Here is a 13,023-nt window from a genome sequence, read left to right on the forward strand (position 1 = left end):
CAGATGGAACAACCCCAGTTCCCTCAGCATCTCCTCACCAGCCCTGTTCACCAGACCTGTAACCAGCCTTCCTGCCCTTCTTTGGATCTGCTCCAGCTCCTCAATGTTCTGCTTGGAGCAAGGGGCTCAAAACTGAACCCAGGACACTTACAACAAAGCAGGAGAGTACATCACAAAGAAAAGCAGTGAACTCCCACAACTGATTAAATGCTACAGCTGTTGACAGGTGCTTGGGAGAACCTCAAAGCCCAAAGATCTCACCGACATTTCACATCCAGACCTAACTTCAGAACTTCTACTCACCTTGTATAGCAGGAGTCACCATCCTCCTCTGCTGACAGGCAGCCATAATGCTGTTTGCAGTTGAGTTGGGTCCCAGGACCTGTACAAATAAGAAATCCCCATGTTCCAGCTTGCATGGAGCAAGGCTGAGAGCAAGGGCATGTATTGAAACTCTGCTTTTGGTCACCACCAGCATAAATAGCTACTGGCAGGAGCCCTGACAGTACCAAGCTACCAGCAATAGGCCATTGAAGCCCAGTAATCACAGAATGGCTCAGACTGGAAGGGACCTTGAGATCATCAACTTCCATGGGCATGGATGCCTCTCAACTAGACTTGGATGCTCAAGGCCTCATCTGATTTGGCCTTTGGCCCAGAGAGGAGGCATTCACAACCTCCCCGGGCAGCCTATTCCAGAGTCTCACCACCCTCCTGCTGAAGACCTTCTTCCTAATAATCCAGTCTAAGCCTACTCTCCCTCTGCTTAAAAATCATTCCCATGTCTCAGAAGAGTTAACACAGAGGCAGAAATGCTTTTGGACAGCTTCTCAGGACGCAGAACCCTTAATCCGGCAACTACCTCTTCACTGCACTGAAGTGCTGACTTGGCAGGACTACTTTCACTACAGTGCCAGCAATATTTAAAGTTCATCTGAGAGTCTCAGCCTATTGTCACACAGAACAGTCTTCTTCTGTCCTTAAGAGTCTAACCAGTAGTTAAGGGAGAAGATACTGTGCTGTGTTCACCATGAATGCTCAGAACCTACTTAGTGTAGTTCTTGTGATTTCCTTATTCTGCATTAAGCTGAAGCTTAGAAGCCTGACAAAATTATTCTTTCTCATGATGTACTGGTCCCAACTAAAGTGACCATCCTGCAAGCTTTTCACTTCACAAGACCATGATGGGACAACCACTACCCTGGTACAAAAAAGCTATTTTAACACTTCAAGCACCAGACATATAAAAGAAAATGTTGTACTCAAGATCTACAAACTGCTTAAGCCACAGTTAGTAAGTCATAGAATCACAGAATCAATCAGGTTGGAAGAGACCTCCAAGATCATCCAGTCTAACCTATCACCCAGCTCTATCTAATCACCTAGACCATGGCACTAAGTGCCCCATCCAGACTTTTCCTGAACACCTCCCAGCATGGCAACTCCACCACCTCCCTGGGCACAACTTGAGACTGTGCCCCCTTGTTCTGTTGCTGCTTGCCTGGCAGAAAAGACAGACCTCCACCTGGCTACAACCTCCCTTCAAGTAGTTGCAGACAGCAATGAGATCACCCTTGAGCCTCCTCTTCTCCAGGCTAAACAACTCCCTCACCCTCTCCTCACAGGGCTGTGCTCCAGGCCTCTCACCAGCTTTGTCGCCCTTCTCTGGACATGTTCCAGTATCTCTGCATCTCTCTTGAATTGAGGGGCCCAGAACTGCACACAGGACTCAAGGTGTGGCCCAACCAGTGCTGAGTACAGGGGAAGAATAACCTCCCTTGTCCTACTGGCCACACTGTTCCTGATACAGGCCAGGATGTCACTGGCTCTTTTGGCCACCTGGGCACACTGCTGGCTCCTGTTCAGCCTACTAGCAACCAGTACCCCCAGGTCCCTTTCTTCCTGGCTGCTCTCCAGCCACTCTGTCCCCAGCATGTAGTGCTGCTTGGGGTTGTTGTGGCCAAAGTGCAGAACCCTGCACTTAGCCTTATTAAATCTCATCCCACTGGCCTCTCCCCATCCATCCAGACTGTCAAGGTCCCTCTGCAGGGCTCTCCTGCCCTCCAACAGATCTGCATCTGCTCCTAGCTTGGTGTCATCTGCAAACTTACTGATGATGGACTCAATCCCCTCATCCAGATTATCAGTAAAGATACTGAACAGGACTGAGCCCAGCACTGATCCCTGGGGGACACCACTAGTGCCTGGCTGCTAACTGGATGTGGCAACATTCACCACCACTCTCTGGGCTTGGCCTTCCAGCCAGTTCTTGACTCGTATCACAGTGAATCTGTCCAAGCCATGAGCTGCCAGCTTTGCCAGGAGCTTCCTGTGGCAGATGATGTCAAAAGCTTTGCTGAAGCCTGGGCAGACTACACCCACAGCCTTCCTCATATTCACCAGGTGGGTAACCTGACCATAAAAAGAGATCAGGTTGGTCAGGCAGAACCTGCCCTTCTTAAACTCATGCTGGCTGGGCTAGATTTCTTGGCCATCCTGTATGTGCTTTGTGATGGCACTCAAGACAACCTGTTCCATGACCTTGCCTGGCACTGAGGTCAGGCTGACAGGTCTGTAATTTCCCAGTTCCTCCTTCCAGCCCTTCTTGTGGATGGGCTTCATACTGTCCCCACTAGGACAAGGTAACACAAGCCTTTTGAGACCTCATAATGTCCACAGTGGTATTCAGAGCAAGGGACATAGCAGTCTGTGGTACACATCTTCAGCAGAGTGCCCTGGCAGGCACTGCATAGGATGTCTATTTGACCTCACCAGGAAAGGATTCTGGACTCTCTGCTGAAGATTACAAAAGAATGCTAAATACTTGGTATCATGGGTGTGGTGAGTATTCCAGATGGGCACACACCGGATTGGTGTAGCTCTGCTGCAGGTCTGCAGTCCAGATTTCTGGGATTGAGATCTCCATCAATTGCAAAACCTCTTCCAGGACTTGATGCAGTGCCTCAGCCTGTTCATCATAACCAAACAGCACAAGCTGCTTCAGAAGGGTGTGTATGTCTCCTGCAGGAGGTAACAGAAGCACCGGCAAAAGCAATTAATGCAAGTAACCTATATAAACAGCTGTACTGCTCTGATAGCAGGATGTGAAGCAGCACATTACAACAGGTTTTGTCTGTACCCTGCCCCTTCAGTGCCCAAGCACCAGTGTGTCATGGCACTGACAACGCTTCTCTCCTCTGCTCCCAAAATTGAAATGTGGAAGACTTACATCTTCCAGGCACAGATGCAGATGAACTATGTCAAGGCCCAACAGAGATGGTCTTGTTAACCAGGCAGTCTCTTTCCCTAGCATATCCATTAAGAACAAGGCAGAGCACGCTGCCTTAGCTGTTCTCACCAGCTGCTGAGTGCATGAAGATCATTAAGTGTCCTACCCTTCACAGTCTCAACAGCACGAACGTTTTTTCCCAAGGCTTCCAGAAGAGCCACATCTTCAAAAGGACTCCCTTCCTTCAAGCTGTACCTCTTGCGCTCAGCCTTGCGACGGTTCTTTGAGGATCTCCTGAAAAGGAGGAGACTCAATGATAATCTGTAGGACAGGTTAAGCCTGAAGGAACATCAGCAGTGTGCATGAACCTTGTTATTCCAGTCCGTGGTCTTCCCAGTGACAGGGAACTACACGTAAGCTTAACTGGTTTTGCGCCAAATGTTTTCCATGCTGTTCAACCAATGCCCAGTGTGGTCTGGAACAGGAGTCAGTAGCTAGGCTGTTTCTCTACAGAGAGGACTACAGGAAGGCCTCGTTTGTGTTACAGCAAGGTTAGAGCATGTGTCCAAGCACACAGTCAGGTAGGTTCTTTGACAGCAGTCACCACTGGGCAAAGTTGAAAGGCACTTAGAACAGTTTGGTGCCAGAGTCTGCTTGCCTGTGCACATTTCCCTTTCTGCAGCCTCTGTAAGCTGTACTCTGTCCATCAGCACAAGAGAGCAACTCCTGCTTACAGGCCAGTATGAGCTGCATGGTGTCACCAAATGGTGGGCACACCAGCACATTTCACAGAATGGCAGGGGTTGGAAGAGGCTTCTGAAATTCATCGGGCCCCACCCCACTGCCAGAGCAGGATCATCTAAAGCAGATTACACAGGAATGCGTCCAGGCAGGCTTGGAAAGTCTCCAGAGACAGACATACTCTACCACCTCTCTGAGCAGCCTGTTCCAGTGCTCTGCCACCCTCAAAGTAAAGAAGTTCCTTCTCATGTTTAGATGGAACTTCCTGTTTGGAAGTTTTTGCCCATTACTTCTTGTCCTTGCCCTGAGGACCACTGAGAAGAGTCTAGCCTCATCTTCCTGACATTCACTCTTAGACATTTGTATTGATAAGATCTGCCCCCCTCAGCCTCCTCCAAGCTTAACAGTCCCAGCTGCCTCAGCCTCTTCTGAGAGATGTTCCAGTTCCCCATATCATCTTAGTGGCCCAGAGCTGGACTCTCCAGCAATTGTCTGTCCTTCTTCAGCTGGGGAGCGCAGAATTTGACACAGTACTCCAGATGAGGTTTCATCAGGGCAGAGCACAAGGGGAGGTGAACCTCCCTCAACCTGCTGACCACACTCCTTTTAATGCATCCCAGGATGCCATTGGCATTCTTGGCTGTTAGGGCACATTACTGTTGTCTACCAGGACTCCCAGGTCCTTTTCCTCAGAGCTGCTCTCCAGCAGGTCAACACCCAACCTGTACTGATCCATGGAGTGGGTTCTTCCCTAGATGCAGGACTGCACACTTGCCTGTGCTGAATTTCATGACACTTCTATATGCTGAATATTAAGATTGCATTCTGTTCCTCCTTTTACCAAGGCCACAAAAAGTGCTTTAAACCATAGCTTGTGTGTTTTCCTACATTTCAGCTGGGGAATTCAGAAATGGTCCCACCCACAGGCTAACACTGACCTCTAACACATTTCACTTTACACTGTAGCTCCAATGTCTGAGAGCACTCAAACACAACACAGACACCCACTGTGGGAGGACCTTGGTATAAGAAGTGGCAGCAGTGGCAGCCATCACTCAGCCAACACAGCACCGAGGACAAAGCACAAGCCACACACAGAATCTGTTCATATCTGAGTAGCTCAGCCCATATTATGTGTTAAGATTCCTACAGCCAGCTTATTTTCGCAACCAGCCCTAAAGCCACAGGCTCCTCTGCTGGATGTTCAGTTTCTGCTGCACTAGAAGCTTCCACTGTTTTCTGCTCTCTCCCTCTCAACAACAGTTAAAATAACCAGGAAATTAAAGCAACTTCCAGGCAGCAGCAGCTGTGAGGAGGAGTAGCATGCCAAGCCTGAGCAAAATGCTGATGCCAGGACAGTCACTACCTAATTTAGAGGCAGAAACCTACGCTGATATTCTTGAATTGCTGTGTGAATATTTGCTGCTCATGTCGCTGGCTGTCACAACACTGCTGGTTTCAGAGAAAAGATCCAGCTCTGGGCAGGTGGGCATTTCATAATCTGCAAAACATGTTAAAAACTGTCAAAGAATGGAAAAAGGTCACATTTATTCCAAGCTTTCTTTACGGGTAATCTATGCAGCTTGTTGGAAAAGCAGCCTGGGCAGATTCATTCTACCTGCTGTGAATCTGAAGCCTTTATGGCTGTCAACCCCACTCAGCACAGGAAAAGAAAACAGCAACTGTGAGAAAGCTGCTCCTCTGTCTTGGTGTGACATTAAACAGCACAATCAGAGGGGTGTGACAATTTCAGTGCAGCAAAATCTGGACCAGGACAAAATGTTCTGCCTTCAGAAAATTCCCCTCAGCCTTTGTGAGCTGGCAGGTGAATATGCCTAGAAGATAGCTGGCACAAAGGACATGCTGAGCACTGTATGACCCAGCCAAGCTAGCACTGTGGAAACAATACCATGCAATTCTGAAGAGCTTTCAGGAGCATTCTGATCCCCAGAAAGCTGAGACACAGATAGCGCTGAAAAAAAAGCTGTCTACAGAGAATAACGAAGGGCAAACAACCACAGCCCAAGTGTGATGTAAGGAGTGGGTGAGAAGAATCTTATTCTACTGTTGTAGACACCACCAGAGCTAGAAGAGAGCAACAGCTGCATCAAGGCAGAAGTATGCCACAAAGAAAGACATGGTCACAGTTCTTTATGTAGGAGAAGCTCATGGATTTTAATACTGACCCTGCAGGCTCTCAGAAGCCTTCTGCTTCAGCTCTCGGATCACCAGCAGGCGACTCTTATGGTGAAGAAATGCTGTCTTCTGGGAATCCAGGAAGACCAGCTGGCTTTTCTGAGCTGCCCAATGAGAAAACCACACCAGGAACATTTGTGCAAGACAACCAGAAAAGCAGGTACTTTAATAACAAGTTTGAAGAACTTGCTCATCAAGTTGTTGTTCATCGACAAGCTCAAAAGCCAAAAGCAAAGCACGCAAAAGCACTTGAGTGGAAGGAAATTCACAGCTTGTAATATTAGAAGCCCACCAAACACAACACACCTGAGTGAATCAACCTGCTAAAAAAGCATTTTCTAGAACAAGAGTCAGTTTCTGATACAGGAAGGGCAAAAAGCTCTGTGGTCAAATCCATGTCAATGAGATTTGAATACGAATGCAAAGGAGAAACAACCCACTGTAACCAACCATCCTACCCAGATGGAAGAGAGAGTACAGCTGTCAAATCAGACTGTTCCCAAACTACTCAAAAACAGCTTGCAGGACAGCCAGGCATGTTCTAATTCCATGGTTTTGCTGCCACATGCCCATTGCCTGCTGTTCCTGGACACGCAGGCATAGACCTCTTTGCAGCTTGTGCCTGTGAGGTCTGGAAAATCTCAGAAGGAGCTCTGCTAAGCTGCAACAAGCCTACGACACTGCAGGGCTTAAAGCTGCATTGAGTAGAGCCAAATGCAGCTAACTGGGCAGCATCAGTTAGACAGAGTCAAAGCATTCTTCCACACAGCCTCTAGCAGTTGAGAATCTGTGACTTCCTGCCGACCCGTTTGAGTAGTATTCCATACAGCATCTAGCAGTTGAGAACTCTGACTTCCCACAGACCCAGTGAAGACCCTCGTCAGCATCTACAGCACAGATAATTCTCAGATTCTTGGCACAGATTTACCTTCCAGAATAGCAGGTTTGAAATTGGTTTCCAAGATATCCAGTCTATTGTACTTGTGAATCTGGATCACGGAGAGGAAACAAGGTATTAAGCCAAATCCCATCTCTCTGTTCTTGTGCTCCAAAGGAGTACTACCACTCTGTCTCTTGTGTTCTGAAATGTCTTACCAGTCTTAAAGCGTCTTCCCAGGCAGCCCCTTCTAAGAGCAGGAGAATAGCCTCTTCATAGTTCTAGAAGGGAAGAGCAACCATGCAGTGTTACCATTGCCAGTAACACAGGTGCACATTTCTATGCAGTAGTATCACAGGGTGCGAGAAAACTGTGCTGCAGGGTACTTGGAAGTGCTGACACAGAAACCCCATAAACTATGTTACTTCTCCCATGTTAAGGGGAAATCTTTCTCAAACTCTTCCTTATTCCAGTGCTCATTCTTCAGCTCTCCAAGACAAAAACTTTTCATACCAAAGCAGAGGCAGCTTCACGAATGGAAAAACTCCGGAACATAGTAATCATCCTTCTGCTCATTCATGCACCTGCTCACTGCATCACCTAGACCTGCTCTTCAGGGACACATCTGGACCCAAGAGCCCATGACATAGACAGTTTTGCTGTCATGACGGCAAACATGACACGTCCCAGAGAAACACATGGAGAAAACACATGGCTTGTGACAGTGGACATTACTAGGGCACAGACAGGAGAGTGATTCCATTACCTGAGCATACTGCTCCATGAGAATGGCTGCCTCTGCATGCTTTCTCTGCTCAATGAGTTTTCCTACAGAAAAAAGTGGAGTTCAGCTTTTCAGAAGAAGCTTGGATTTCATATCACAAAACTACAAAATAGAGGACAATTCCTACCTGAGCACATACTGTTTCAATCTGTGTGTTAAAAAAGAAGGGCTCCCTGGTGCTATGAACTCATTCACTTGCAACATTATCAGCCAGCTGCTTGCCAAATTGCTAGTGCACATCCCTCTAGGCCAGATGGAGAACATTTCCCCCCCAAGTCTGAGACAGAAATAGTGATGAGTCTCTTAAATGGAGTGGGCCAGGATGTAAAAGGGAAATCTCTCTTGAAAGCCTCAGTGTATCACAACCTAGCTGTCTGCAGAGAGTACTTTGCCATCCGCTCTCTGTAGCATGGACAACCACCATCAAGCTTGTGGGAATCAGGCTCTTCAGAATCAGCTTTGGCACTGGTCAGTAGGAAAGGTCACAGTGTAAGAGAGCAAGTCATATAATGCTAGACAAAAAAACTCAAATCAAATTACCCAAGCAAGACAAGCTCATTCAGCACAGCCTATGTCTGGAAATAAGCAGAATGTGTCTGCTTGTTTTGCTAAATTATGATTGTGACCAGTAGAAAAAAGTATTGCAAGACACAAATCATGCAAATCTCATTAAGTGACTGAAAAACAAAACACTGACATCCAGCTTTTAGAAGAAGTCATATTCCCACTGCAGTCTAGCAGTGTCCTAGAGACCACAAATTCTGATAGTTGCTACTTTTTTCTCCTGCAGTAGGAGCACATGGCTTTACATGTACCAGTTGATCCCAGCTGCTATCAGGCTCTGAAGAGAAGGTATGGAGATGCAGCTGTGATTAATCTAATAGCTCTGTGATTAAGGGCAGTAGTATGTTAGTGATCTCTGGAGGCCTCAGATCGGCCAGTCTCTTCAGTCTCCATTGCCTGAGGTTAAGCAAGGAGGCAATCTGGAATAGCGATTCAGCAAGGGAAAGTGCAAGGAGTCAGCACAGGGCAGCCAAGACTACAACTATCTTGGCAACTCCTGAGCACCTACGAGCTCATCTGTGAAATCTTTTGGTTCCTGTAAGAAACAAAGGTGATCTGCAATCACACAAGCCTTTGGGAAACATGGGGTCTTTGTTACCCCTTTATGGAAAACACTGCTGAAGATGGATGTTTTCAATGAATTTTTGGAGAAAATCAAAATTAGTCACAACAGCAGTCAGTTTTGCTCTGCACACTTCCATTTCCTCAAGGCCTACCTGTCATGCTGCATACCAGGCTGGACATCTGTTCCTCTGTGTAACCAAGTCGTGATGCCATGCACAGGGCTTGCTGCCAGCTGCCACTGTTGTGAAAAGCATCAAGTGCTTTTGCAAAGATGCCAGCACGAGCAAATATCAGTGCAGCCTGTTCATACAGCTGCTTCTGGATCAGGTACTCCCCATATGCATTGCTGATGTCCTACAGCAAAGGGACAAGAGAAATAAGGGATCACATGTAGTCAGTAGCAGTCCTCCATCAACACAGATGCCTCAAAGAACCTCCAGGTATGAGGTTCCTACTCCATGTTGGGCTTTGTATCAAGCCCATGGAGAACATTTCAGAGAGCTAACACAAGAAGGACTTAAACTTGCAGCACAAAGGCTGGGTACCTTACATACTGCAGGAAACAGGGCACTTCTTCCCCAGTCACAGGAGTGGGTTTGTTATAATGTCTCCCTGTACCTACTCCTGAACCAGAAGTCAAACACTGGCACAAAGGAGAGTATGAGCCCTGCAACTCTATAGACACAGGCTGCTGTGAATTAATATCCTGTGCTTTATGATGCTTTTCAAAGCTCAGAGTCTCCATCAAGAAGGGACAGGTGGATTTGACCAGAAAAATAAAGAAGGAATAAAGAAGATTCCCAATGAGCCAGTCAGGAAGAGACCTTCTTTATGAGAGTCCATTCTGCTCTCATTGTGCTGCAAACAGGCTGAGTTTCTGTATCTCCCCTTTTCTTCATTCATTTCTTTTACAAAAACTTGTGTGTGTGATTTGTATCTAAATTAAATATTAAATGCATTCACTTACATTTAACCTGAGCCTTGGGCAAGCTGAACTTCTTCAGCAATACCGAAATCAACATGAGACACTACATGCTAAGGAACAGCTCATCTACAAATGCCCCAAGCTCTCTAGCACTCTTCAGAATAGTTTTAAGGGTAAGAAATGGTCCCCAGACAACCTGCAGGTGCCAGATAGAAAAGCTGGTATCACAAAGGTCATGTTTAGAAAATCCTTCTGTGTTCTTCAGCATACCATAAGACAGTGCAGTAGAGACTGGACTTAAGTGCTCTTCTGGGCACAGGTTCAAAGAAGTAACAGCCACTCCTTTGATGACCAGACTTTGGGCCCAGAGTCAGTGCTAAGTCATGCCAGGTGTTACCTCAGAGAAAGGTCTCAGGAACAGCAAAGACCTACCCGCTGAACTTAAAGGCAAGCAGCTGCAAATAGCTGAGGATGGGCAAACGTGCCTGAGGGAACAGAAAGTCTGCATGCTGCAGTGACATATGCTTACACACCGTGTACTCTTGAGAGCCGGAGGGGTACAGCTTCAAGGCTTCACAATATTGACTCTGATCCTTCACTAAGTTCAGAAATTCAGCGAAATGTTCAGGACCTGCAGAAATAATTGATTTTTTTTGTAGCACTAAAGAAGAAAGCACAAGGATCTTATCGCTCCCAGCCAGTTTGGGTTTGGCGTATTAAAGAAGCAGCACAAAACCACCTATTTTACTACTGTAAAACCAAAGTGTTCACTTCCTTGAAGTCTGCTCCACTTTCCATACCTCACAGAGTGCTAGGGGTTGGAAGTGACCTCTGGAGATCATCTAGTCCAACTCCCCTGCCAAAGCAGGATTACCTAGGGCAGGTCACTCAGGCACACATCCAGACAGGTCTTGGAAGTCTCTAGAGAAGGAGACTCCACAACTCTCTCTGGACAGCCTGCTCCACATTTACCAGCAACATTAACTGGGATTGTCATCCACAATATGAACAAAACAAGTCTTAGTTCTTCATGATCATAAAGCAGCAATAATTCTCACTCCTTCCACCCTGTGCCAAGCTAAACTACAAAACACATCACAGAAGTAAGTTAACCATGCACTGCCAGGAGGGAAGATGACCCTGAACAATCATCAGTCTTTCTTCAGCTATTTCTCCTCGAAAAGCTCTCCAAAATGGAAATGTTTCACTATGGAATTTCTCCTTAAAGATGTTGTGCATGCAGGACACCTACCACATTTGCTGAGGTGCCCAAGAGCTTTTGTGTATCTCTTCAAGTGTCTGTCTATTGTGTATCGCTGATAATTGGTTTCCATCTTCTGGAGGGTGTTCAAGAAGGGCAGGTATTCTTTGGGGTCCTGCAAAGAATGAAACTGCAGTTGAGCTCATCTGTAAGACCCCTGTTTGCCCTCATCTTCACCAATAGACAATCCTGTATGATAATACATTAAAAAGGCTTTTAAAGCAACAACAACAAAAGTAAGCCTAAGCCACCTTAATGAATCAATGCTGTATATGTACTCTCACCAGAGATGATGACTTAAATTGTCAGGCTTCAGCAGTGTCTAAAGGCTGCTGGCTTTCAAAATTTAAAGCCATTTACCATGCCAATAAATTGTTTTCTATTAGCTATTATAATGTATACATTTGCATCTGTAAAGCTGATCAAGTTCCCCCACACCAAAGGTCATAAATCCTGCTAATGTCAATTGAGTGATTTGACTGGAAGGCAGAAGGAAACTCTGAAGATCCTGATGGGCATTTCCATTCAGAGACTTCAAATTAAACTTGCTGTAGGACACATATCATTGTGGCCACTACCTAAATAAGCAAGAATTAAGACAGTCCAAAATTGGGAACAAAAGCTGTGCAGCCACAACAACTCAGTCCTTCCCTCCCCTGGAGGCCTTTTGCCACTCTCCTCTAGAAAACCCTTGAGTACAAGCACGTTTCTAAGGCTGTGCTCAAGAAGTACCAAGAGGTGCAGAGACATGTCTCCTTCCCATCCTCACTCTGAACACACAGAGGATTCCTAAGCAACTGGAAGGGAGCTATGACTAACAAAATATATGGGCTCAACCTAAAGATCTTTTGGGAAAGCGGAAAAATAGTTGCTTGGGTGGAACTGTAAGACAAGACCTTTTGAGACTTTTCTGCCACCATGATGACTAAATCAAAGTCATAGGTCCCCAAGGCATATTCATACAATTCATTGACATCCACAAGGAAAAGCAGGTACTTCAGTGCTTTTTCTGCACTCACAGCTTTCACATCCGGAGTGGTAATTCCTGTAACAATAAAATGAGGCACAAGGGTAGTCACACCATCAGCAGTGGCACCTGCTCTGAGGGAGCACACCCTTGACACTAGGTAGGGATCATCAAACTAAGGGCCTGTTCTGTCTTGCAGGAGGGATTACTTTGCTCTCTTCCTGGGACACTTCAAGGACCATCCCAAGTACAGTAACTTGTGAAGTGTCCAACGGTGACAAGTCAGAAGCATCAGCATAGAATAAGAGCAAAGTTTGCCACTTTGAGATTGCAGGGAATCTCAAACAGGAATCTCCCACTCTGTGCTAAGAGAACCAGAGATCTGACTGGAAACAGCTCCAACTCTGGGCTGTCTGCTGACATACTTGGATAAAAGGATGAGCTGAGGGCATGTACAGCAGTGTCTCTTAGTTGACATGCTGCTGTTCCATTAACACAAAGATAGTTCCAAGTACACTTCTGTTGTCTGGCTTGCTCCATGAATATCCACCTTAAAATAATTTTAAGGGTAAATCATGCTAACAACAAAGGCTCTTGCAGACCATCCATTTGCAAAAGTTTTGAGTTCCTGATACAACACCTCGAAGATCATGAACCCTCTGGAGAGCAGCTTCCAGTTCTGGAGGACTTTTCTTAATGTGTGATGTCAGTATTGACAAGCAGTATCTGAAGAAAACAGAAGCCAGCAAATAGAACACTGAGAGGGCAGAAACACTGATTATTCCTATTTTAGCACAGTTTGTGCAAGTCCTAGTTTACAATATAGTACAAAAACCAAACCACCAACAAAAAAGTCTACTCAGCTTATTTCAGACTTTTTAAAGGAAGATAGAGAAAATGTGAAAAGAACAGAAT

At 46.1% G+C, this 13,023-nt stretch overlaps 1 protein-coding gene across 1 annotated transcript in view; it reads right to left on the reverse strand.

Annotated features, from left to right (window-relative positions):
* Window positions 1–13,023, reverse strand: part of ELP1 (elongator acetyltransferase complex subunit 1) — a 54,959-nt gene that overhangs the window by 900 nt on the left and 41,036 nt on the right. The window contains exons 23-35 of the mRNA XM_064176661.1: window positions 12,749–12,834; window positions 12,038–12,186; window positions 11,133–11,256; window positions 10,414–10,511; window positions 9,108–9,309; window positions 7,810–7,871; window positions 7,262–7,324; window positions 7,095–7,155; window positions 6,157–6,270; window positions 5,360–5,471; window positions 3,396–3,523; window positions 2,867–3,021; window positions 304–382 (exon numbers count right to left, since the gene is read on the reverse strand). Of these exons, the coding sequence (XP_064032731.1) occupies window positions 304–382; window positions 2,867–3,021; window positions 3,396–3,523; window positions 5,360–5,471; window positions 6,157–6,270; window positions 7,095–7,155; window positions 7,262–7,324; window positions 7,810–7,871; window positions 9,108–9,309; window positions 10,414–10,511; window positions 11,133–11,256; window positions 12,038–12,186; window positions 12,749–12,834 (1,433 nt within the window). The remainder of the gene's footprint in view (window positions 1–303; window positions 383–2,866; window positions 3,022–3,395; window positions 3,524–5,359; window positions 5,472–6,156; window positions 6,271–7,094; window positions 7,156–7,261; window positions 7,325–7,809; window positions 7,872–9,107; window positions 9,310–10,413; window positions 10,512–11,132; window positions 11,257–12,037; window positions 12,187–12,748; window positions 12,835–13,023) is intronic.

Source organism: Pogoniulus pusillus, chromosome Z (assembly GCF_015220805.1).
Source record: "Pogoniulus pusillus isolate bPogPus1 chromosome Z, bPogPus1.pri, whole genome shotgun sequence".
NCBI classification, from domain to species: domain Eukaryota; kingdom Metazoa; phylum Chordata; class Aves; order Piciformes; family Lybiidae; genus Pogoniulus; species Pogoniulus pusillus.